The 25,740-nt window shown below is 42.1% G+C and overlaps 1 protein-coding gene across 1 annotated transcript in view; it reads right to left on the bottom strand.

Moving 5' to 3' along the window:
• The window catches only part of PDZRN3 (PDZ domain containing ring finger 3), a 256,435-nt gene that overhangs the window by 215,689 nt on the left and 15,006 nt on the right, over window positions 1-25,740 (bottom strand). Inside the window, exons 2-3 of the mRNA XM_082638600.1 lie at window positions 24,456-24,542; window positions 17,669-17,776 (exon numbers count right to left, since the gene is read on the bottom strand). Coding sequence (XP_082494726.1) covers window positions 17,669-17,776; window positions 24,456-24,542 — 195 coding nt within the window. The remainder of the gene's footprint in view (window positions 1-17,668; window positions 17,777-24,455; window positions 24,543-25,740) is intronic.

Raw genomic sequence — 25,740 nt, 5'->3', positions numbered from 1 at the left:
AGGAAGGTAGGAAGGAAGAAGAAAAAGCAGGCCATTTATAACCCAAGAGTTTGCTTCAATGCTCTTAACGAGCAGAATCTGGCATCCTTGTTACAGAAGCATCTTCTGTGATAGCTACTGAACCTCAGGTATCTTGGGGTGGGGGGTGAAGTAAGGAAGGAGGGAAAAAAAGAAGGAAAAGAGAAAAAGAGCCACTTCTGCCCAGGAAACAGGATAATGGCAGATAGACCCATTTTGCTTAGGAGTTGAACTTGAGTGCCAACAACACATTTTCCTCAATTAAGACGGCTACATTTTCAGCAGAAGTTACCAACTTTTATTTCTTAATTGGATGCTCCACTGAATGGTGTGTGTGTGTGTGTGTAAGAAAATAAATAAAAACTGATTTAGGAAAAGAAGAAAAAATTATTGCTATGAAAACAACCTAGTGTTTAAAAACTTTTCTTAAAGGTCCTTGAAATATCTATTTCGAGACCTCTGGAGTTATTTTGGCTTGGATTCTAGTGTTACAGGATGTCCTTAAAGAACATTTCATGGCAGTTCCTCTAAAGCAAATACAGATACTGTTTTGCATTCTTTCACTAATATTGTGCATTCTTGTTTGGGCACCAAGCAAAGCAAAATGTTACATTAGATGCATTCAAACATCACTGACATATGTTAACAAAAGCAGCTAATTATGCACAGAGCTGCCCATGATCCTTTCAATTGGTGCAAGAGAGACACCACTTATTTTTTGAAACGTTCATTGAGTGAATTCTGTCATCCCACATCCTGAAAGGTGAGAGAAACTGCATGATTTTTCGTTTTACCTCCCCCTTTTGAAACCTTTAACAAAAAATTATTTTTTCAAAATAAACTTTTGTGTGTGCGTGTGTGTGGTACGTGGGCCTCTCACTGTTGTGGCCTCTCCCATTGTGGAGCACAGGCTCCGGACACGCAGGCTCAGCGGCCATGGCTCACGGGCCTAGGCGCTCCGTGGCATGTGGGATCTTCCCAGACCGGGGCACGAACCCGTGTCCCCTGCATCGGCAGGTGGACTCTCAACCACTGCGCCACCAGGGAAGCGCCAAAATAAACTCTTTTTAATGTGAGTCCAGGCTGTGTCCACCTTTGAGAGAGAACATTTCACTTTTAAGCTGGCTTGCATAGCAACACACAAGCAAGTGCCCGACTCCAAACCAGTTTGGTTTCCTTTCTTGGCTCAAGGGTTTAAAGGAAAAATTAAGACAGTTGCTCTGTATTAGTCTTAGCAGTTTAGAGCTTAGGAATTCACATTTTAATGTTTCTGCTAGCAAACAGTATTAGAAAACAGAGCAGGAACTGTCTATGAAGCCATTTCTACCTGATTTCTTCATTTTTATTCACGTTTGCATTGTTTTTAGCTTAATGTTAATTCTATAAGGACATTCATCTTTTTAAATATTTTAATTTTACTGGAGTATAGTTGACTTACAATGTTATGTTAGTTTCAGATGTACAGCAAAGTGATTCAGTTATACGTATATTCATTTTTTTAAGATTCTTTTCTCATATAGGGTATCAAAGAATATTGAGCAGAGTTCCCTGTGCTACATAGTAGGTCCTCTGTTGGTTATCTAAATATCTTATGTATAGTAGTATGTGTATGTTCATCCCAAGCTCATTCATCTATTTTCAGCTTGTCATCTTTTCTCACTAATACAGCACAGAACACAAATCTCAAACATTTTAGCAGAAAGATAACAGTGAAAGGGTAAAATACATCTGTTTACTACGCTGGGCTATAAACATCATCTCACTCATCATCCTGGGTGTGATCTGGGGGCAAGAAGCAATGAAGGCCTTTCCCAAGGCCTTTGTTTAGTGCTCTAAATGTGCATTTCCCTCCAAAGGAGCCCTCGGAAAGTTCTACCACGAATTATGGCTTCACTGACAACTTGGTTTGATAAACAACAGAATTATTTCCCGGAACAGGCATAAAAATTCCATGGCAACAACAGTGGCTAAACTTTCATCTAAAAACATGACACACTCAAAATAAAAGGGGGTGAAGGCATCTTCCAGAACTTAGTTGCTCTTGATTTTATATTGTCAAACGTGGGTCCTACAGGTGCGAAGACCGAAGTCAATGAGAGGACAGAGGTGGCCAGTGTCAAACATTTTCCAAATATGGTGGTAAAGCCTGCAGCTTCATAAGCAAAGACCACAACTGTTAAACGAAACTCTTACTCTATCTCACAGAAACTGAGTTAACCAGAGAAGACACAACTTCCTATATCTTCCTGCTAAACATGACTAAAAACAATGTTTTCTTAAAATATAAAGTCTGGGATTCATAAATGTAGGAGACTTTTTTTTAAGTTTCGTTTATAAAACCCAAGGTGGTATATCAAAAATTGAACTCTTGATTTTCTTATGATCTCATCATTTTTATACTGCTTCCCAATAAAGGAACCCTACTCCTGAGCTCCCCCTGGCACTAGGAGATATGTCTATTTTAAGCTGATGCTATTCCTGTATGGACAGCTGGCAGATTCCACCTGTCCACAGGAGGTGTTGTCAAAGTCTCAAATGTCCCCAAGACCTCATGACATACTGCCACCTGCCTTTAAGGCTTCTAATGTTAGACTTCCTGCAGTTTTACCCTCAGAAGCTGGTCATGTGACTTGAAAATCTATTTCCAGGTCACCAGGCATCGGGCCAGGCCCCAAGAACACTGCAAATCCAGGGCTCAACCGATGTGGCCCTGCTCTCAGGATCTGACACTCAAGTAGGACCTGCCTTAGTCCCTCCATAATGAAGTAAATTTCCCAGGGGGCCCTCATCCTCAGGAGACCCCAAAAGAGGCTGAATTCAGAAGCCATAGTGGGTATGGTTTACAAACTGCCCCACAGACTCTGGAAGTCAGTCACCACATGGGGCACAAAAAGCATCCACATCAAACACCAGGCAGATACACATTTCCTCAATGTGTATTGAGGGGAAATTACCCTGCACACCAAAGCTTCGCACATAGAAGCAAGTTAGGCTTCCAAAGGCTGGACCTAGGTCCCCTTTGTAGTTAGTCCATTATGACGCCAGTGACCGCTAATGAATGCCCTCCATCTGTTGGTGGCCTGCAGAGTCCATGAACTTTGCCTCAGGCAGGAAGTTCATAAGTGGAAAGGTGACAGATAGTGGAGCTTAGTTTTTGTCAATATAGTCATATATCCTAATAGATCTGACTCCATTCTTTGGCAAGAGGCTGGGGCTTACATGTGCCATCAACAGATCATGTGCCATCAATAGGGTATAATGTCAAAAAAAAACATCTGCTGCCAACATGGAATGTACAATTCTTTCCTCCACAGGAATGTTTCCAAACTGCTGGCCACTGCCTTTTAGTGAGCCATGAAATCAACTCAGTGGGTGGCAGACAGCATTAAAAGAGAAAGAATAAAATAGAAATACCAGACAGCTCTGCATGTCCTAAGGATAAATATCTCTCATGAACTTTTTCTCAATTTTTAGACACATATACCAGGACCTGCTCACATTAGTGAGTGCTGCACTGGGTTGTATATAAAGCATATTTCTTACCAAAAAAGTTTGCAAGATGCTCTTTCAAAGAGCAGGGTAGCAGGAGAGGCTGCTGGGGCAGGACTTACATATCTATGGGCTGCATCAGTTGACAAATGGGCACACTATACATAGCTACAATTGGAATGCATAAAGATAGTATAGATTTCCAAAAATTTATAAAAACAAAACTGTATCAAAGATGGATTCCCTGATGTCTGGCCTATTACACTATTATTCACCTTTCTGCCTCTGAAATTCTTTACCAGTGATGAAATTATTCCTCCCTGTGGTGGACTCAAACTTCTAAGAGCTCCTTCATCCCTCCACCAACCAAACTCAAGTGCCTACACAAAGTGTAGCTCAGACTGGCACATGGCAGCAGTGGGCAAGGTGAAGTCTGGAGCGTTTGACCTTATTGGAGGTGGCATAAAAGGACCCGAGGGACAGGATGAGCAAGGCATTCCACTGTCAATCTCCAACTTGTCTCATTGCCTCTAGGGGACAGAGTCAATCTGGGCCTAAGTGTTTCCAACACCATTTGGTAAAATAAATGTTATCTACATGTAACATACCTACACAAAGTGTACATCTCCATGCGTATTCACAGCCTGAGCACATTCATTGACCATTACCCAGACGAAGAATAGGACGGCACCAGCACTCCAGAAGCTCTCCTGGGGCCTGTTCCCAGTCACCATCCTCACTTCTAACCCCATAGGATAATTCTGCTTTTAATCAAAGAGAAAGCAAGGCTCAGGCTCAGAGTCTTCCCCAAGCGACAGTATCTAGATGAAACTGACCAACTCTACACTTTTATGGTATTTATTTTTACTGTTATCTTCTGTTTACAGCATGTGAAATGGCTTTCCACTTGCAATCATGACACAGGTTTCCTTTTAAAATAAATCTAGGCGAAACAAAAGCTTTAAGAACAGTGTGAAGTGTTGAACAAAACAGGTGGTATATGAAAGGCAAAAACTGAGCAGGTGGTATACAACTGACTTGACTTTGCGAAATGCTTGTTCAGGTTTGCTGATCAGCATGAAATGCTAAACTGGCTTAACTGACTATACCATACCCTGATTTTGCAAGGAGGATGGTGGATTCTCTCTCCTGTCGCAGGGTCTATCAGAAGAACTAATTTGCTCTCTTACATAGGCTTAAAACAGTTTAAGATCAGCACTCCCTGGAGATGATACGATGTTATTTTTTTTTTTTTTTTGCGGTACGCGGGCCTCTCACTCTCGTGGCCTCTCCTGTTGCAGAGCACAGGCTCCGGACGCGCAGGCTCAGTGGCCATGGCTCACGGGCCCAGCCGCTCCATGGCATGTGGGATCTTCCCGGACCGGGGCACGAACCCGTGTCCCCTGCATCGGCAGGTGGACTCTCAACCACTGCACCACCAGGGAAGCCCACGATGTTATTTTTATAACCCTTCTGACTTGTACTTCTCACATGCATCACGCTTGGGAAAAAAAAAAAAAAAAAAGACTGGACTAAGCTGATTCCGAATGAAAAGAAACATACCGATTTTTCTCTTCTTAAATCTCTACTATTTTAAGTTTTAAAAGATCACTTAGAACTGGGATCAATTATAACAAAAGGCCACAAACAGATCACATTGAATGCCTTTAGTGTTCTAATAATGGCAAAAAATAACAAACCCTTACATGGACTTAACTTTCAAACAAACTGAAGAAGAAAGGAAAAATATCATTGCAATGGAAAAAGCAACTTCCTTCCTTGGCCTCTTCTCTCTGAATTAGTGTAATTCCCTGTACGTTCTGTTAAATCTAGTAAATTTAAGCAGAGGAGACTCTGAATTTCACTTTTAAGATGTACTTAACGTGTCAGGAAAATTAACCTAATCTTACCTATGAACAGGCTTCGCAGGTAATTCAATAACCTTGTCAAAACAAAGATTTCCTTGCCTGCACTTTACATAATACCACCTGCCCAAAGAATTCTCCTTTCATTTCTCACAAAGTATAAACAGAGGTTATTAAACAGGGACTACATTTGAAACAGCTTAAAACTTCATCCGTTTTGTCTTGGGTCTCCAATGAGCGGCTCATACAAAATAAAGACGAAATCTCACAAGCAACTCATGTGAAGCCAATGTATTCAGGCATATACACTTACTCACAGATTTATATATATGTATACTCATACAGGGAGTCATATATATACATACGGTTTTCACAAGCTCTTGAAGCAGTCCTAAAAAAAACCTTATTTGTCAAAACACGGTCTATAAAAGGTTTGCGGCTAATAAAAGTTAAAGTGTGGTTTAGAACTTGATGAAAACGCAGATACCGAGGTTAAGGTAACGTTTCTCTGAAAATGATTCAGCCCAATGCAGCATTTAATGTCCTTCTTCTATCTGATCATGTTTCCCCCTGCCGCTTCGTATACCAAAGCAATCAGTCCTTCAGATACCAAGATGCTGATCAGGGCAGCCGAACGGAGAAATTATAAACTTCACCAACTTTGTTACCACCATCATTAGTCCTTTAAAAGGAAAGGGGCAAGTAGATCTTATTGCTAGCTTTCAATCTTACCTTTTAGTCACCAAAGAAAATTAAGATGTTGCTCCATTGATACTGAGTTTCCAGCTTTCAGTAAAAATATGACATATTTTTTCTTGCTTGATTCCCTCTTCTAAAGTTCCTTTATCACCAGCAATTCTATTCCAAGCCCCCCAACATATGTTAATATTACCCCACCCCAAGGTTCCTATAAGCACACTGACTCTTTCAGATATTTCAGAGAATGATACTAAGTATCTGAAATCCACTAACATTGCTGTAAAAAATCATACATCATCCTGTTTTACTTGTGCCCCTACCATTTCATTTAAGCTAGAGTTTAGAGCAAGTAATATTATGTGCTCCATATGCAATTTCCATGTCTCATCAGATTCTAACAAGTAGGCCATTGTACCCTGTGATTAAGCAAACTGATTAAAGTTTTTTCAAGACACTGCTTACTATCTGTAAGGTTTTCTATTTTCATCTTTACTCTTTACCATATTTCTCAATTTTTCTACGTTGGTGTATTGCACTGACATCAATTTATAAACGTTACCCTAAAAAGAAGTTGATGTGAGTTGCCATCTTAAGGGAAGATTTTGTTCAAAGAAATACAAACTCCAGTTTCAAGAAAATCCCAATATTTCTCATGAGTCAATATAAAAATGGAGATCTTAATCGGTTCAGGCACTTTAAAAATAGCTGCTATTAAACATGCAATTGTTTTACTTTATTTTTAGAACACTGAAGTCAGCACATATGCAATGAATTACCAGGTTCACACTAACATGTAAACTAAGAATTATTCCTGATTGATCAATTACCGTGATTTACATGGCCTTAGGAAGTGATAGCTGTTTCTCCATCCAGATTCAAAGGGTCACTAATTAAAGAAAAGAAATCTAAAACAAATTAAAATTATCTATTCACAACTGTAATTTTGGGTTTATGAAACTGTGCCAGAAAACCATCATCAAAGCACTGGCTTGTTAGAAGGTCCTTCCAGCCCAGCCTCTACAGAATGACAAGGAACAACACCAGCAAAGCTAACCACCTGGGGAGTGTTTATTCTGGAGCCAAATTTACAGTTTTCAGACACATGCATTATATTCTTAATTGTAGCAACTTTATGATACATGTACAGGCAGACCTCGTTTTATTGCGCTTCACCTTCATTGCGCTTTGAAGGTTATTGCATTTCTTACAAATGGAAGGTCTGTGGCAACGCTGCGTCAGGCAAGTCTATTGGCACCGTTTTCAACAGCATTTGCTTGCTTTGTGTCTGTCACATTTTGATAATCTGCAATATTTCAAACTTTTTCTTGCTTATATTTCTTATGGCGATCTGTGATCAGTGATGTTTGGCATTTTTTAACAATAAAGTACTTTTAAATTAAGGTCTGTTATCTTTTTTTTTTAGACAGAATGTTATTGTACACAACAGACTACAGTATAGTATAAACATCACTTTTATATGCACTGGCAAACCAAAAAAATTCATGTGATGCCTTTTCTTGTGATATTTGCTGTACTGCAGTGGTCTGAAACTGGACCCACAGTATCTCCAAGGTGTGCCTAAATGGTGTCCATAATTTACAGAAGAGAGCAATGCTCAGAGATGAGGAGAAACTTGTCCAAGGTCACAAGGCTAGCGATGGTAGAATTAAAATTCAAAACCTGGTGTGATTCCAGAGGCCGTGACTCCTAACCACTCTATACAACTGACTGCCTTTCTCAGGCCCCTAGTATCAGCTACCTTCCTCTGTCCATTGGTCTGACATGGAAACTCCTCAGAGCCAGGGACCACATATGAGCTCTCTATGCATCTTGGCCAATCTCAGTATTAGGGAGAATACAACTCACCTCCAACTAGTAGAACACATGCCTGCTGATGGTTTCTCTTCCACTGTGAGCCTGAGAACTCACACAACATGAAGATTTTCAACAAGCCACGAGCAGAGATCACTCTATATAATGCATCCCCCTCCCGATTTTTAAAATAAACACCAAATAGGAGTTGTATGTGTCTGGCTAACAAATTCTCAAATCGACGTGTGTAGAAACATGAATGTGCTAGCAACAATCATTCCAGGAAAAGAACAAAAACTGCCTTCTTTGGATAGTGACTGTCAGCAACTTCTAATCCACCCCAGAGTTTCTCCAGATAGTGAAAAATAAAACATAAATATATTTAGCTCATTTAAAAAAAAACAGACTGGCACGTCTCTTTGGGGAGGTGGCAAGTGGCTAAGAAAGCAAACACTCTTAGGCTTTCAGTTCTCTTGGTCCCCGAGAGCTGTCAAGTGACTCATGAGGAGTAGCAGGAAAAGAGGAAGTGATGAAAGATGGAAATTAAGAGAATCAAAAGAGCCAAAAAGGAAGCGGGGAGTGCTAGCTACCCTCAGGAGAAGAGGGATGGGACCCAGACTGTCTGCAGTTCAAATGACTGTCAAAATAGACACAGACAAATAGACAGAACAGAAGAGCCAAAGGTCTTCTTGGAGCAATGTGGCACTCTGTGTGGCCGAGACCCCCATCCCAGCTGCCCTCCCCCCAAGGCTCATGGGAATCATTCATCATCATTACACGAAATCATGCTGTTGCAGCTTCCCACCCTGGGGTCCTGGGAGTTCTCAGTGAAAGTGGCATAATTGCAAATCAGCACTTGCAGCCACCAATCCACCTGAGTCTTCCACGTGTCATTCCCAGTGAGAATTCCTAATCTAACTCTCCCTGCTCCTGTTCCCAGCCCCCTCATCTATAGGCCCCGTGCTTAGTTTTTGTTTTCAAAATGATGTGGACCTATTGCTTTCAAAGGTTCTCCCAGGGCCTCTCCCACACAGCTTAATTTACATATACTTCATAGCTGATAATTTAAGTCAGACCATTCCAAACATACCTTTCAAGTCTGATAAAAGTGCACCGAGGGCTTCCCTGGTGGTGCAGTGGTTGAGAGTCCGCCTGCCGATGCAGGGAACGTGGGTTCGTGCCCCGGTCTGGGAAGATCCCACATGCCTGAGCGGCTGGGCCCGTGAGCCATGGCCACTGAGCCTGCGCATCCGGAGCCTGTGCTCCGCAACGGGAGAGGCCACGAGAGTGAGAGGCCCGCGTACCGAAAAAAAAAAAAAAAAAAAGGTGCACCTAACCCTTTGTGTCTTACACCAACAGACTGAAAGACAAAAACTTAATTTTTAAAAAAATGACGTGGGTTCTTGTTCTCAAAACCCCCATACTTAAAGATAAGGGTCTAGATATGGTGTACAAAGAAGACAACTGAATATAAACTGTATCTTATCTGTACTGTTGTCAAGGGTTTGTTGTTTTGTTGTTGTCTGGGAGTTACCAAAGATTTAATTTTTCAACCTAATCTTTATTCAAAAAATTTAATGGGGATGCCAGTCACTTCTGATTTATTCCTGATTTTAAAGTGCTCTGTGGATGTTCTAAATAACTCTTTTTACTAAGGGTTGACCATGAGGGGAGAGATTTAAAACTTCTGGGAAGCCACAACTCCCAGAGAAGTACACAGTGTCAAGAGGAAGTGAACTCTGATAATCTGGGCAGAGAATGGGAGGAACTTCCAACAGCCTGGTTCCAGGGTCTCAGCATGAGCTGCCCACCCATCTCATACCTGAGGCCATCTGCTAGGAGCTTTTGGAAAAGAGAACGACAAGTAATAACGTACAAAAGGAAACACACAAGCAGGAGTCAGCTTTGTGATACTTAAAACTCAAAGGAAACTTCTAACTCATCATTTTTCCTCTTTACTGTTTTCTGGATTATAACAAAGAATACTCACTTCTCTGGAGAAGTCCAACATTATAGAAAGGTGACTTAAAAAAATGTAAAGTCCCCCCATAATCCCACTCTACAACTTTATATATAACTTTAAAATGTTTTATTACCTCAGCGTACATTTTCCTATGAAAAGACTAATATACATAAATGTCTTTAAAACAAACAAATTGCATCAAGCCATATGTATTATTCTTCACCTAACGTTTATCTGGCTGGTGTGCAGTGATGTCTGTTACAAAGATTTTCACTGAAAACCTAGTTTTTTTTTTTAAGCTAGTTTTTAGAGCAAAACAGTAATAAGAAAATAACAATAATAAATATTACCAAGTCAATATATCAGTACAGTCATTAGAAAAAATTAATACAAAATGTTATTTTTTTAAACGCAACTGGGAGTAAAGAGGGAATATTTGGTATTAATTGGTCACATTGTTAATTCTGAAAAGTATGTCTGCCCGAAACAGTTCAAGGTTTCCTCAATCATCCTGCAGCAGCACTACATTCTGGCCAAAACACACAAGAGGAAAACACATCTCAGAAGTATTTTGCTGACTTCTATAACTGGCTTTGGTATTAAGTTCTTATATCAGATACTAAAATTTGAATTTGAAAAAAACCCCAAACAATTCTTCATATTGGCACTTAAGAGCAAAAAGCCTTTGACCTATGTTATCTCCTTGCTCTACTCAGACAGCATGACAGGTAGGGGAGACAGAGAGTAACGCTCCTCCCATTTTACAGATGAGGAACGCGAGGCTGAGCATTTAGGATACTAAGACCACAGAGCGAATAACCTGGTAGAAGCCTAAACCTGGGGTCCTCGTTTAAATCTCAGGGCTCTTGCCACTTCCACATGTGCCTGCTAATACTAAGGAAATCAGCTGCTTTAATTTTGCCAGAACTTCTATTGCGATGGTATAGGCTATAAGAGTAAGATGAAAGTGAAAAGCATGTTTAAACAGGGGGAGGAGGGGAAAAAAAAACGAGATGCAACAAAGGTGTCCACTTATTTTTCGTCTGAAGACCAAAAAGAATGACTGATACATTATTATGAAACACACAACATCCCAATGAAAGGAGAGTCGTTACTTCCAATGATAATGTCGTCCTTCCAAAAACATTGTATGAGTCCAGCCAGAGACAACAAATCCAGAGTCAAACTGTCACCCCTCCTCTCTTGTGTCCATGGCAAACATCACTAAATGATCACCACACTCACCCCCACTCAATCCAGACATGGTCTCAGAACCCTGCCACATAGAAACCCAGGGTACGACACTGTCAACCAACCGAAATGGGTAACTCAGATGAAAACGCTGGTCTCTGCCTCCGGAAATGGACAGTTGGGGTCCATCACTAATAAGGGGTCTCTAAAACCTGCTTATTTTTGCAGCTTAAAAAGAATCTTCTCAACATGGCTTGAATTATACCTCATTTCTTTCATCAAAACAGATTATTTGTGTTACTGAGGTAACAGAGATTTCAAATTGACACGAATAGGTTTTACTTCTCAGGAGGATAATTGCCACAGAATTTTTTCCTCTCCTCTGCTGAGTGTGGTCCATGGTTATCAGTCACTACAGAGGACAACAGCATAGCCCCTCGTGTTTATTTTTAATATTACCCCCAAATGGCTTGTGCATGTCTCTGCCTGTTTAGCAATAATAAGTTTCCTGCATACACTTACACAAGAAATACCGAGCCTTTCTTACCCCATAATGAAAGAAAAATATACTTACAAAATCACCTACTTTAGGGCATATTTTTCCTCCCAAAATCAAATGAAAAATAATATGGAAATATTTTAAACAATTTTCATCAACCATTTTTAATTCACTGATAACATCTAAGCAAAGATCAGAGTTTTGATTCAAAAGAAAAGAGTACATTCATCACTATTTCAAAAGGGATTCCTCTAGGAGTTGCAAATCTTCAAAGGAGGAGGAGAAACTTAACCACGCAGACTTGGACTGGAATTAAAGGTACTGATACAGCCATGGTTTTCAAAATATATAAAAGGATGAATAGAAAAATAGGAGAGAGGTGTGTTGATGATGATACCATTGTGTGTGTATGTGCATATTTACATTCTCTAGCTCTGTCTGCTGACAGTGCCTAGAAACAATGAAACCTCAATTATAACCTCGTATAATTATACATGATCACCCTAGCACCCACATTTTGGTTTCTAAATGCCACTCACTCTTCACTCAATGGCGTTAGAGCTACTCAGTGGACTTAGAGCTACTCAGTGGACTTAGAGCTACTTGGAAAAAGAGCTGATTCTAGGGCTGGGGCAAGAAAAGTACAAGATGAGCCTGGGACATCTCGTGGTGCCACAAAGTAAGGAAGTGCTCAAAAACTGATGGAAACCTGAGAAAAGGACAGACGTACTAGCTTGAAAGAGCTCCTTCTGGCCCAAACTGGCCAAGGTGACCACCAAATTATAAGAATCCATGAGTCCATACTGAAATAGACAGACAGACAGATGGAGATAGGTAGAAAGAAACAGGGAGGAAAGGAACACTTCGTCTTACAAGTCATAAACACAGAAGGAATGTACTTAGTAAATCACCCTTTGTCAACCATTATAATAATAATCAAGTCAAGTGAAGTCCATAAGTGGGTGCTAAAACCAGTGTATGAGAGTTTGAGTCGCAGCAGGGTATTTCCACAGCCTCAAAGTATCCCCCCACCCTCCCCGACAGGATACAAGACAAAGGAGAAAACAGTACCTTTACAGCAGAGAGACGTGGCAGGTAAGACTTTAACCAAGCAGCCCAAGTTAACATCACTAATAAAGGGACAAAGTGACATCGTGTGACCCCCGATAGGATGCGCTGAGAAGGACACACTATCACTTCTTTGGTATTCCTGCCCAAAATGTATGGTCTGATTCCGTACTCATGAGGAAACATCAGACAAACCCAAATTGAGAGACATTATACAAAAGACCTAGCTTGTGTTCTTTGAAAACATCAGCAGCATGCAAGACAAAACACTTGAGCCACTGCTCTAAAGGAAAGGAAATCAAGAACTATGACAACTCAGTAAAACCTATGATCTGCGGTTTTCTGTTGCTATCAAGGACACTGTACGGATTATTAGAAATCTGACTAAATTCTGTAGATTAGACAATAGGGCCCTACCAATATTAATTTCCTGATTCAGATAAATTGATTGTAGTTATGTAAGAGAAGGTCTTATTCCTAAAAAAAATACACACTGATGTATTTAGGAATTAGGGGTAGAGAGAGAAAGGGATAAAGTAAATGTAGTAGATGTTAATGCTGGGGGAATCTGGGTAAAGACTGTACAGGAATTCATTAATGCAAGTCTGAAATTATGTCCAAATGAAAAGTTAACAGAAGAAAAAGAGCACCTTCCTTTTTCTAAAACTAAATGCTTTTTCAGGTGAATTCACATGCCACTCTGCAATTTTAGTCGGTGGGAGAACATCATCTTCACTAACAAATAGTAAAATCTCGCTTTACCAAGTAGTCTAGCTCGGGAAGGGAAGGCAGTGTTATTAATCTGTTCTAGTCAACCCTGTAACCCAGCCTTTTTAGCAATGACAGACTAACCAAACCTAGAGCAAACAGAACAGAGAATGACTGATTTACACAAAAGCCACTGAGCTTACACACCTTCTGTGACCACATGCTTGCGTCTTCAAATCATAACACTCCCAAGATGAACACGTATTTACAGAGGATTGTACAAAATAAAGGTTAGTGGCAACAGAGGGCTTCACTTCCTGCCTTCACTGCACTTGGAAAATTGCATTTACTATCTCAAAGCAGAAGAGGACATTGCATGTAGCCCAGACAACTGTCACAGAAATTCACTTACCGCCAAATGAGAGATGAGCACAATGCAAGAACGAGCTTCTGAGCAACGCACCTTGCATCATAAGGTCTGGGAACAAGACAAATCTCTACCCCAGTCATTCTCCCTGGGGTCCCTATCACAACCCAAGGTACTGCTGGAAATCTATGGAAGCATTTTTCATTGTCACAAGGACTGGGGTGGGGACCAAGGATGCTAGAAGCCCTAAACGCACAGAGTCTCGGGCAATGAAGAATTATTGGGCTTCCAGAATAACCGTCCCATATCCTGCCAGACATCAGTAAAGGTAAAGTGACAAACTTTTTATAATTACCTGAGGGTACACCCTAACTCTGCTTTACATATAAACCTTGAGGTTTTTTTGTTTTGTTTTGTTTTTGCAATTTAAATGCATACAGATTACACACCCATGTTCACAGCAGTATTAGTCACCACAGTGTAAAGATGGAAGCAAGCCAAATGTCCATCAATGGATGAATGGATAAACAAAATGTGGTATTTACTTCTATACATACAATGGAATAGTATTCAGCTTTAAACAAGATGGAATTCTGACGCATGCTACAAGTCCACAGATGACTGTGGAGGCCATCATGCTAAGTGAAATGAGCCAGACACAGAAAGATAAATACTGTATGATCCCACTTACGTGGGGCACCTAGAGTAGTCAAATGCGTAGAAACCGAAAACAGAAGGCTGGCGGCCAGGAGCTGGGGGAAGAGGAGGAGGGGTGGGTTAACGGCTACAGTTTCAGTTTGGGAGGACAAAAAAGTTCTGGAGACGGATGGTGGTGATGGTTGCACGATCAAGTACTCAATGCCCCAGAAAAGTACACTTACAAATGGTTAAAATGGTAAATTTTATGTTACGTATATTTTACCACAATTTTTTAAAAATACACACACACACACACACACACACACAGAGACGTGTGTAAATCAAAGGAAGCCTGTATTTAATTGTGCCGTATCTTAACCACAATCTGTTCACCACCGTGGAAAATCCAATCGTGGACGGCGATGCTGCTTGTGGGGCCAAACTCCGCAGCACTGCCTTCCTGGACCAGCAACTTCTGTCGCCGGTGCACTGTGCCGAGCCCACAAGGAAATGCCAGCGTCTGGCAACAAACATCACAGTGTCTTCTAATGCGGCTGTGCCCGAGCATTTACATACCGACACATACATTTTATTATAAATGATCCTCCTGTTATTTTTCTATTAATGTCAGTATATAGGTTCTACCATTAGGTGTGCATGTATATAAATATTATTTATGAATTTCATTTCATGAGAGCATTGATGGCATTTCTGATAAAAAAACGAGGCGAGCGTGCTTGGCTCTGATATGGGTGAGAACCACAGCTCCGGTCTCAGGGAACAAAGAGTGGTAGGAACAGAGTAACCGTTAACAACTCCGCACTGAGCATGAGATTTAGTCAGTCTCTACGGATTTAATATAAGCGTCCTTTCACCAGGATGAAAGTTCTTATGGTGAAAATCTAGTGGGAGTTTGCTCACTCCTCTGAAAAGGAAGAAATGTGGAGGAAAACTAGAAAGCCCCTGACTCTTCTTAGTGAACCCACGTGCACACTTAAAATAATCAAATTCATGCCTGGTAATAAACTCAGACACAGACAAGGTGAACAGGAGAACATCGTTTTCAGGCACGGGAATCACTGTATCATGTCAGAAGAGATTAGGATTTGACGGAGAAGGGCACGGGGTGTCAACTGCAATTACACATATGTTGTTTCTCTACTGTGATCATCCTCTTTCCACCTCAACACTGGGACATGATTAATATTTTACATACTGTCCAAAAGGGGAATGTGACTTACCAGAAACCGTACTAAATGTTTCAAACACAGATCCCCCTTTGCCAAGAGAAAATCCTGCCCAGCTGTACATTTCTCATTTGCAAAACATAAGAGCAATGAAATTCCATTACTTACAGAAACTGGCTGTTCCACCAAACCCTTGGCAATGGAAGCTGTACTTATCTTTTGGAACAATACTCTCAAAAAAATGTATTCTCGGGCTTCCCTGGTGGTGCAGTGGTTGAGGATTCGCCTGCCAATGCAGGGGACACGGGTTCGAGCCCTGGTCTGGGAAGATCCCACAGGCCACGGAGCAATTGGGCCCGTAAGCCACAACTACTGAGCCTGCGCGTCTGGAGCCTGTGCTCCGCAACAAGAGAGGCCACGACAGTGAGAGGCCCGCGCACTGCGATAAAGAGTGGCCCCCGTTCGCCACAACTAGAGAAAGCCCTCGCACAGAAACGAAGACCCAACACAGCCAAAAATAAATAAATAAATTTATTTTTTTTTAAAATGTATTCTCTCTTCCTTTAAAAAAAGACAGTAAGGACGCATTTGAGCTCTTGAAAAAGCGTCTTGCCCAAGCAAATTCCTGGTAGGGAAAATCCACTCCCCTGACCGGGGAAATAATAAGATTGACCCTAAAACATGCAGCAAAAAAGATCTCCAAGTTTAAGAACCCTTCAAAAAGTCAAGGGGGATGTAGCAGTATTAATGATGTACTTAAAACAAAATCAAGTATCCTTTTAATATGTAAACTGTCACACTGCATCCACTCCTTCAGAAAAGTAACTCTTATACCCTAACTCGTTCAGTTTGGTTTCTTGGGGAGATATAACCATCTGTTCCCCTAAGGATATAAACTGACCAGAAGTGTACTGCTTTGCACATTGCAGAATTCATCCAAATGAGACCAGAAAAGCGAGACTCTGTCATCCTCTCCCCAACGCTCCCTCCCCCGGAAGCACATGGCCACATTCCAGCGGGTTACAGGAACTTCCCTCGTGGCTTATCCCATGGTCAGAGTTCCCATTCGGTCCAAGGTTTGAAACAGACCACAAATATACTCAAGAAATATAGATGCTATGCAAATGTGTGTTTGGAACATAAAACATCCAGTGGTCACAGTGCCATTTTTCCAGTTTCCTGTTTCATGTGTTATATTATGGCTACGGCCCATGGGTGAGTTTCTTATGGGCTTCAACAACTCATCCTGGATTCTCATATTTAATTTTTTCCTCATAGGAGAGCCAACAAATGGAGCCCATGTATATATATATATATATATATATATATATATATATATTTACCCATTAAAAGAGCAATCAAAATAGTCAAAACCACCAGCAAAATATAGTCATTTGTATCAAACTTTGCAACAGGAGCCCACACAAGCAGGCCATGAATCACTGCTTCCCGTTCAGCAACTCAGAGCATGCTAGGACACTGTGTGACCCTATTCCAAAGTGTCCTGTGGCGGGGCGGAGGGAGCTACCTACCTCCCCCAGCGAAAATCTATAAAGCCCCTAAGTAAAAGTTTAAAATGATGAGTGAAAATTGAAAATGAGGAAGTCGGTGAGGAGATGAGTGACCATCCTGAATATCAACCTTTGCCTGCACATCCCCGGACAATCAACTAGTACAAGTGACAACAGGCAAAAAAGACACGCATAAAAGAGGGATACGTAGAAATAACTGTGTGCCGTGAGCTCTGAGGACGTTACAGTGATTCCAAAGCCGACACAATGATCCCCTCCCCGGTCACCGATCTGAACAGCGTCACCATTTGCACCACAGGGACTGCTCATCTGGTTCTAACTAACACACGACTCCCCAGTGGTTTTCACACGAAGCTCTAACTGAAGCACGCAAAACAGATGCGCGGCCGCGTGACAAGAGCCAAATCGTGAATAAGCCACTCGTAATCTGGCTTCTCTGCACCAAACATGAACAAAAGCTTAAGAGCAAGGCAATCAGCACCCAGTCTGGTCCCACACCGACGGAGAGGTCTGACTCCTGCCTCCAGAGTCACCAGCTGAGGCCTCCCTGCCCCACCGAACACCCTGCCTTGAGCCGGATGAAGACGGGATGCCATTCGGCCTATAGAAGACCCTGGCAGTGTCCACATACCTCGATAATCCTGTCGTGAATTTGCAGGCCTCCGTCCTTGGCTGCAGGTCCGCTGTCAACTATTTTGGATACAAAGATTCCTTCACTGGACGATCCATCTTGGTTGTCCTTTGGGTTAAAAAAAACACACACATGAATGCTAGGCATTAAGTTGATCATGAAAATCAAGCTTACACTCTTAAAACAGTAATGGGTTCTTGCTGGTGGCACAAGTGGCAAGGGGGTAAAAGCCAGCTGTTTCCCCCGATTTCTGTTTGAAACTAAAATTAACATGGGATAAAATAAGTCAAGCCATGCCAAAAGGTATACAATGATAAGCCCCTGCCATCTCTAACCCACTGCTTTTCTACCTCCTCACTGCATCGAGTGGCAGTTTACCCATCCTTTCCAAAACATTTTAATGTATCACCTTCCTAAACATGTATTTCTTTCTTTCTTACACACAGAAATGGGATTATGCTCCCCACGTTCTTGGGTGCCTGGCCTCTTTCACTTAACTTTAAAAACGTTGGAGATTCTTCACCATCAGGTCCACTATCTACCTCACTCCCTTAAGTGACTGGACAGTAACCCCACACAGGGATAATTAGCACTGTTTATAGTTGTTGCTATTAGAGACGGTGTCACCTCTAATTCCTTTCTATCTGTATTCTGAAATATCTTTGTCAGTATATACCGGGGCAAATCCCTAGCAATGGAACTGCTGGGTCAAAGGGTATGTGTATTTGATAGATGTTGCCAAACTACCCTTCAGAGAGCTTGTACTTACAGCTCATTAGACAGAGTGTATTCTCATATCCCCACAAGCACAGAGTATTATAAAACTTTTAAATATCCAATAATCTGATGGTGAAAATAGGCGTTTTATCTTTGCTCTGATTTGCATCAGAAAAGCCCACCATGACCCCTCCCCCTTCCTAATAAACTGTGATCTCCAATCTTCTTGAATTCCTTTAGATCTTTCAAAGTCCAGACTGAAACTTTCTGGGAAAGAAGACAGCTCCATGCTCAAAGTCCTCCCTTTACTGAAAATCAAAAAGCTCCAACAAACTCACAAAAAAAAAACCCTCGCAGCTTGTTCATGAACTTCTTTCCAAATAGCACTGGGATGAATGCTCTCCAAGTGTGTGGATTAAATTTCTCGTGATTAACAGATGGATTTATAAATGCAATGGCAAAAGCATGTGTTGTTTCCAAACAAAAAGCATTTGGGAAGTAAGTTCAGGATGTTCCACAAAAACTCCAAAATCTACCATCATGGCAATTTCCCTGACGTAACGTCATAAGAAGATCTACTTCAGTACTAATTTCTCTACGTGCAAATACATCAAAATTCCATTTGTTAAAAAATAATTATGGGGCTTCCCTGGTGGCGCAGTGGTTGAGAGTCCGCCTGCTGATGCAGGGGACACGGGTTCGTGCCCCAGTCCGGGAAGATCCCTCATGCCGCGGAGCGGCTGGGCCCGTGAGCCATGGCCACTGTGCCTGTGCGTCGGGAGCCTGTGCTCCGCAATGGGAGAGGCCACAGCAATGGGAGGCCCGCGTACCGCAAAAAAAAAAAAAAAATTATGAAAATACAACATTTTCCTCTTTAAACTGCAAAACAACAAAAACAAACCTATATTCTAAAGAAGGAGAGACATGGCTTTGAAGTGGTTCCATCTACCCCTTGACGTGTAACAGCAGTAACCAAGGGTGGGAAAATGCACATTCTCCAGCTCTTCTCTCCCCTCCCTCCCCCGCTTCTCACAAAGACACACACACACTATACAATGTTATAGATATGATTCAAAAGACACCAAAATCACAAGCAAAAATGAACCTTAAGTGTTTTTCCCAACATTTATCCCCACAAGACAAAGATAAGTCTCTCACTGCCATCTGGATTCTATCAACACTCTTCCAAGAGAGAAGGGTCTGCAAGTCTGTGGGTGTTGTGCTGGATCAACCGGCCCCCAAAGGCACCCCTGGCCAGCATCACAGCACTCCGCTCAGGGCTTCACTGTCTGAATTTCTATGAGCCTCCTTTCTCTCTCACAGCCACTACTAATGATACACGAGTCCCAAGGCATCTGTGTAGCTCCCTACGTGCCTATATCAGATACAAATACAAAGCAGCGCAACAGCTTCTATTTACCGAACACACATTAGGTACCAAGTATGTAGTGAGCGTACTTTGTCCGCCATTTAATCCTCATAATAACCACAACCCGTATGTAATATTATTATCCATTTCATAGACGGAAAAGATCTGAGACAGAGAGGTTAAGTAACCTACTTAAGGTCACACAGCTAAAAAGTGGCACAGGTCACTTTCAAACTAAGGATAGGTTGATTCTCTTATATAAGCTCTAAGTGCAATGCTGTCTCCCACTGAGAAAAGTCTCAAAAATACACATGAATTCCAACATTCCAGGCTATGGAAATATTCCACTAGAGGAACCTGAAGAGTCTCAATGGACCACAAAGGATTTATGGACAAGCTTGAGTTCCCTAAGGGATGATGTCAATATATCAAATGAAAAGAGATCTGTGTTTACTCTGATGTAACTGTTTTGCATTTCTTGGCTGGGGAGAAAGGCGGGGAAAAGGGGATGGAATTTGGGCTTTGGCTTGTTTTGCAGAAAAATACATCATACACAAGCAATTTTTCTTAAGGAGCATCAGAAAGTCCAAGCAAAAATCAGAGGCGAACAGGCAAGAGCAAACACCACAACTGAGCTTAAATAAAGACAGTGGTAGGGGATGGGAACAGAATTCAAAAAATACAGAAGGCACAAAATCAAAAAAAAAAAAAAACCGATCAAGCCCATCCCTGATGGTGAGACTTTTCTCTTAAGAGCCATCTCTTTAGTCTTTGTTTGTTGGCTCCTGTCCTAACACATATTAAGGTAGAGCTATGCATCAAGGTGAACCAAGATGAATTAGGATTTGTTTGCTTTTCCTGGCTTGAGAAACAGAAAAATGAAAGGGACTGTTTTCATCCCAGGGGTGCCTGACAATGAAGTATATTTGCCAAAGGCTGAAGGGAAAGGTCTGATACACCAGACTGGCTGCTGTTTCTTTAGGGATAGGAGCACTTATGAATGGGTGATGTGATTTCCCTCAGAGCATCACGTACTGCATCATGCAATGAAAAGCCTTATGTCAGAGCCCCCTGGCTGGGCTTATGTCACAACCCAACCAAGCATCCAACACAGGAATTCCTTGGGAAACACACACGTCATTTGCACAGCGTTCTACTTCCAGTAACTGACAATGAGAGTGCATTGTTGCTCATCCTGGCTTTTTAGCATGTTCTCAATGACCTGCCAGATTTCTAGGCAACAGTGAAGAATCCATTTAGGTTTCCCTTTGCTGTTTCTGCTAATCAGGACAAGTTTTTAAAAACACAACGGCAAACACATGCATATGGAATTCAATTTTCCTCCCCAGGGCCATGCATGGAGTTCTTGCAAAAAGACCACATAAACTGAGAACACTTTTGAATGCTACAAAATTGAGTCTGGTTTGTGCTTAAATCACTTTTTTTAAAGGAAAAAGAAAATGACCTAAAACATGTTCTTTGGTAAGTCTGAGAAAAAAAAAAAAAACAACAACTGCATTCTAGTGAGGCTGGAAGCATCCTTTCACCCCTGGGGAGGTGCAGAAACTAAACACCATCTTTTCGGGCTTTCCCATAGTCGGCTGCCCAACAATTGTCAAGCCGTAGGCTTGCCTCTCCATTTCAGGCATTTTGCAAACATCAGGCTCTCTTCTTCTATATACGCTTTGGTGTGTGCAGAAGAGATCTTCCTAGTTTGGGGGCTTTTGGCTGCAGAAACTTCTAAAACATCTAAAAGTGAAATGCATCTTCGTTTACGGTAGTTGTTTCTTAAAACTGGTAATGATGGGTATGGAGAGGAGGACTAAAACTTATGAACAAAAACCAAGTACAGTCAACTCTTTGTTATTTGTGCCAAACGGCAAAAGGCATTCTTGACGGTAGGTGGGAGAACTTGGGTCCGTCCGGTCCTGGTGTTTCCTAGGGACAATTACTGAGCCAGTCAAGCCCCAGCTGGCTCCCTCACGCCCTCCCAGAGCTAGAGAGCCTGACCCCGGCAGCAAGAACTGAATCTGAGCAGCACCGTGACATGCCGCCTAGGATCTCAGTCAACTGGAAAAAGGGGAAAGCGAAAAGTCCCAGCCTGACACAGTGTTAGTTTCCTATTTTTATTTTTTTAATGGGTGTCAGGAAAACCCTGCTAGAATTTTTGTTTTTTTGTTTTTTATAAATTTATTTTATTTATTTATTTTTGGCTGTGTTGGGTCTTCGTTGCTGCGTGCAGGCTTTCTCTAGTTGTGGTGAGCGGAGGCTACTCTTCGTTGAGGTGCATGGGCTTCTCATTGCAGTGGCTTCTCTTGTTGCGGAGCACGGGCTCTAGGCACGTGGGCTTCAGTAGTTGTGGCACATGGGCTCAGCAGCTGTGGCTCACGGGCTCTAAAGCGCAGGCTCAGTAGTTGTGGCGCACGGGCTTAGCTGCTCCGCGGCATGTGGGATCCTCCCAGACCAGGGCTCAAACCTGCGTCCCCTGCATTGGCAGGCGGATTCCTAACCACTGTGCCACCAGGGAAGTCCACAATGTTAGTTTCTTAAGAAACCCCCCGAGACGATGGGAGACACACAAGGGTGTGTGCACAGTGCTGGGGCCCAGCCAAGTGGGACCAGCCCCTACCCCCGCCCACCTTCATTCTCCTCATTGTCTAGAAGCTTTTTTAAGTATGTTTTATAAGACAGATAATGTATTAGTTCATCATTTTAATGACTACGTATCACCTACAACTAAGCTGTCACTTCTTGCAATAAACGGTGTGGAAGTTTCTTGCAAGAAACTGTGGCCTTGGCTAAAAGCAAAGGGAATTTAATCATAACCCGCCTCTGCTTCTCCAGCCTCCTTCTGACCACTTCCTGCCACCCCTCAACTCTGTTCCTGTCTTTGTCTGGGCTTCCCTGGGTCCATCCACTTTCTTTTAGCTCAGTGGTCTTCAAAGATGGGTACTTGCAATGCAACACATTGGAATGACAAAAAAGCATTTTAAAAATCATATTCAGGGCTTCCCTGGTGCCGCAGTGGTTGAGAGTCCGCCTGCCGATGCAGGGGACACGGGTTCGTGCCCCGATCCTGGAAGATCCCACATGCCGCGGAGCGGCTGGGCCCGCGAGCCATGGCCGCGGAGCCTGTGTGTCCGGAGCCTGTGCTCCGCAACGGGAGAGGCCACAGCAGTGAGAGGCCCGCGTACAGCTAAAAAAAAAAAAAAAAAAAAAAAAAAAATCATATTCATATTTTAACTTCATAATTTAAAATGACTCTTTTGCATGTAACTTTTATAAGACAGGTAACATTAGTTCAGTAGTGAATATATGTATAATCTGTAGCTAACTAAATATGCTCAATTTTATTTTATTTTTTTTACAGTAAGACTGCTCAACTAAATGTATTATATATGGACCCTCTGATCTAGCAAACTCCTACTCATCCTTCAGAACCCAGCTCCAATGGCCCTGCCCCAGGATGCCTCCTTCCCTACGGTTAACGGCCCCCCAACTCTACCGCCCCCAGGCATCTTTAGCTGGACCCAGGCACAGCGTGTATCAGTGAGAACAGTCCTTTCCTCTCCTAACTCATCAGTTCCTCCATCTGGACTTGAGCTCCATGAAGGCGGGGGCAAACATTAACCACAGCTGGATGGCTGACATCTTCTTATCCTTTAGGATTTGCCTTAATATCCCTTCCTCTCTTTCCTGATTACTCTAGCCAATGAAGGCCCTTGCTCCTCGGTAGCTACCACATGCCATCCTCCCACTTTTTACCCTTCATTGTACTTCTCCCATCTGTAATTACTGTATTTACTTGTTTCTTACCCAATATCACCCAGGACATAAACTCAATGACCACAAGGACCCAGTCTCCCTGGCCAGTATCTCCAAGCCCCTAGCAAACAGCCTGTGTTCAATACTTATTTGTTGAATGAGTGAATCTGATTTTCTCTTCCCTTCCCTTGACTATTTTCCTTCAAAGCTAACAAACAAGGAAAGGGTCAGCCCATAAAAAGAGCAAGAGATGACACATACTCGGGCAATCCAGCGTGAAAGGTGAGACCAAAACACATCCTCCGCCACACCACCCCCCAGAGCCCTCTTAGCAGACATTTTCTTTGCAATGAAATTGACAGATTTGAATTCAGTCTCTCCGTTCTGGAGGAGGGGATCATGATGAATGGGGTGAAGAGCTCCAGAGGGAAGAAAGAGCATGGGGTGCACTATCCCACAAATGGGGGAACTGCCCCTGACTGATGAAGGGCCGACAGAGCAGAAGCCCTGATCACATGGCCCGTCTCAGAGCCCCCAGTCTAGCAAAGTCACTCCGTGCAACTGCACACGTCTCACGCGACGTGCCTCAGCTCAACTGCTACCCAACCAGACACGCATCCCCAAAACTAAACAGCTAAGATGAGCTATTGTATGACTAGGACAATGCTACATTAGGAGACCACAAGGAAATAAAAATCCCCCAAACAGAATCACTTCGCTGTACAGCTGAAACTAACACAACATCGTAAATCAACTATGCTTCAATAAAAAAATAAGATAATAAAAATCCCTGAGCGTGAAGATGTTAGATACACAACGAACTCTAATTAGAGCAGAATGAACTGACCAAGCTTTCCTACCCCTCACCCCCCAAACCCTGACCCCTCTTCCAGCTGCATTAGGGACAAGAAAAACCCATTTCAGCAATTAACATACCACACACGGCCGGCCACCGATAATATTGAATCCCAGGGAGCCGGAGTCCCGATGCAGGACAAGAGTCAGGCTTTTTGTTTCTTCACCCTGCAGGGAACAAATGAGTTCAAAATTTTATTTACAAACAGTGAAAAAAATGGGAGGAATTTTCTTTCTATCTAAGTGGACTCATGGGCTGCTGAGCGTTAAAAATCCTATCATATGTATATGTATAACTGATTCACTTTGTTATAAAGCAGAAACTAACACACCATTGTAAAGCAATTATACTCCAATAAAGATGTAAAAAAAAAAAGAGTGGATATGTGTATTTGTGTAACAGATTCACTTTGCTGTACACCTGAAACTAACACAACATTGTAAATCAGCTATACTTCAATAAAATATTTTTAATTAAAAGAAAAGGAAAAAAAATCCTATGTCTCTAAGGAAGTTTAACCAGGGAGAACTTTGGGGGCCCATGATGAAACTGTCCTGTGCTGAAGAAGTTACAAACATTTCTTGATACCATCTAACCCTGGAGCAATCACTTAAGAACGTTTGGAGATGTCCAGACATGTGTAATGAATATTTTCTCTCAGTGACACCTTGGTTTGCTAACGCATCTTTCCTATGGCCAGCTCAGTGCAAGCTGGCTGTCTAGATGGCTACTGTCTGTCTGTTTCTCAACCAGTGTCAACAGCAGCATTCATGTTATGTCATGAAAGGTTCCAACAGCAATCCCCTCGGAAGTCTGTGTGCATGTACGGCCCATCAATAGTCATCTGTGTTTGGGAGACTTGGGGGGAAAATGGCTCTTGAAAAGTCAGATGCAAACATGGGTGGGAAAAAGAAAAATCCTGAATCTTACTGAAAAAGGGGGAGGGGGCATTTTCACAAAGTAATGACTGTCCAGTCCTGAGGGGTTGCAGAGTACTCAACAGAAAACACTCTGTTTAAGGTGGGGGGGGGATGTGAGCCCCTTTAAATCAGACAAGCAGAAATGGCCCCAGCAGTTCTCAGAGGCGCAATGTTCAACAGTCAAACAAGATGGAGATGCCAGGGCACCCCAACTAACACTCTCAAGTAACAGACAGATAAATAAAAATAGATTTAACCTTCTGCACAAACTATCACTTAATAGGCTTAGACATAAATATTAAACTTGCTGATACACCTCTGAAACAGTTCCAACTACCTGAATGGTATGCAAAACTCCACATGTACTGGCTATAAATTTACAATTGCTTCACTCATGTTTTCTGTTTAAACAGGGTATCATTTAAATGCGGTATTTTTTTTCACG

This window comes from Mesoplodon mirus (assembly GCF_964341445.2).
Source record: "Mesoplodon mirus genome assembly, chromosome: 12".
Classification (NCBI taxonomy): Eukaryota; Metazoa; Chordata; class Mammalia; order Artiodactyla; family Ziphiidae; genus Mesoplodon; species Mesoplodon mirus.
The sequence above is the reverse complement of the archived record's forward strand: the minus strand, read 5'-3'. Positions and strand labels throughout refer to the sequence as shown.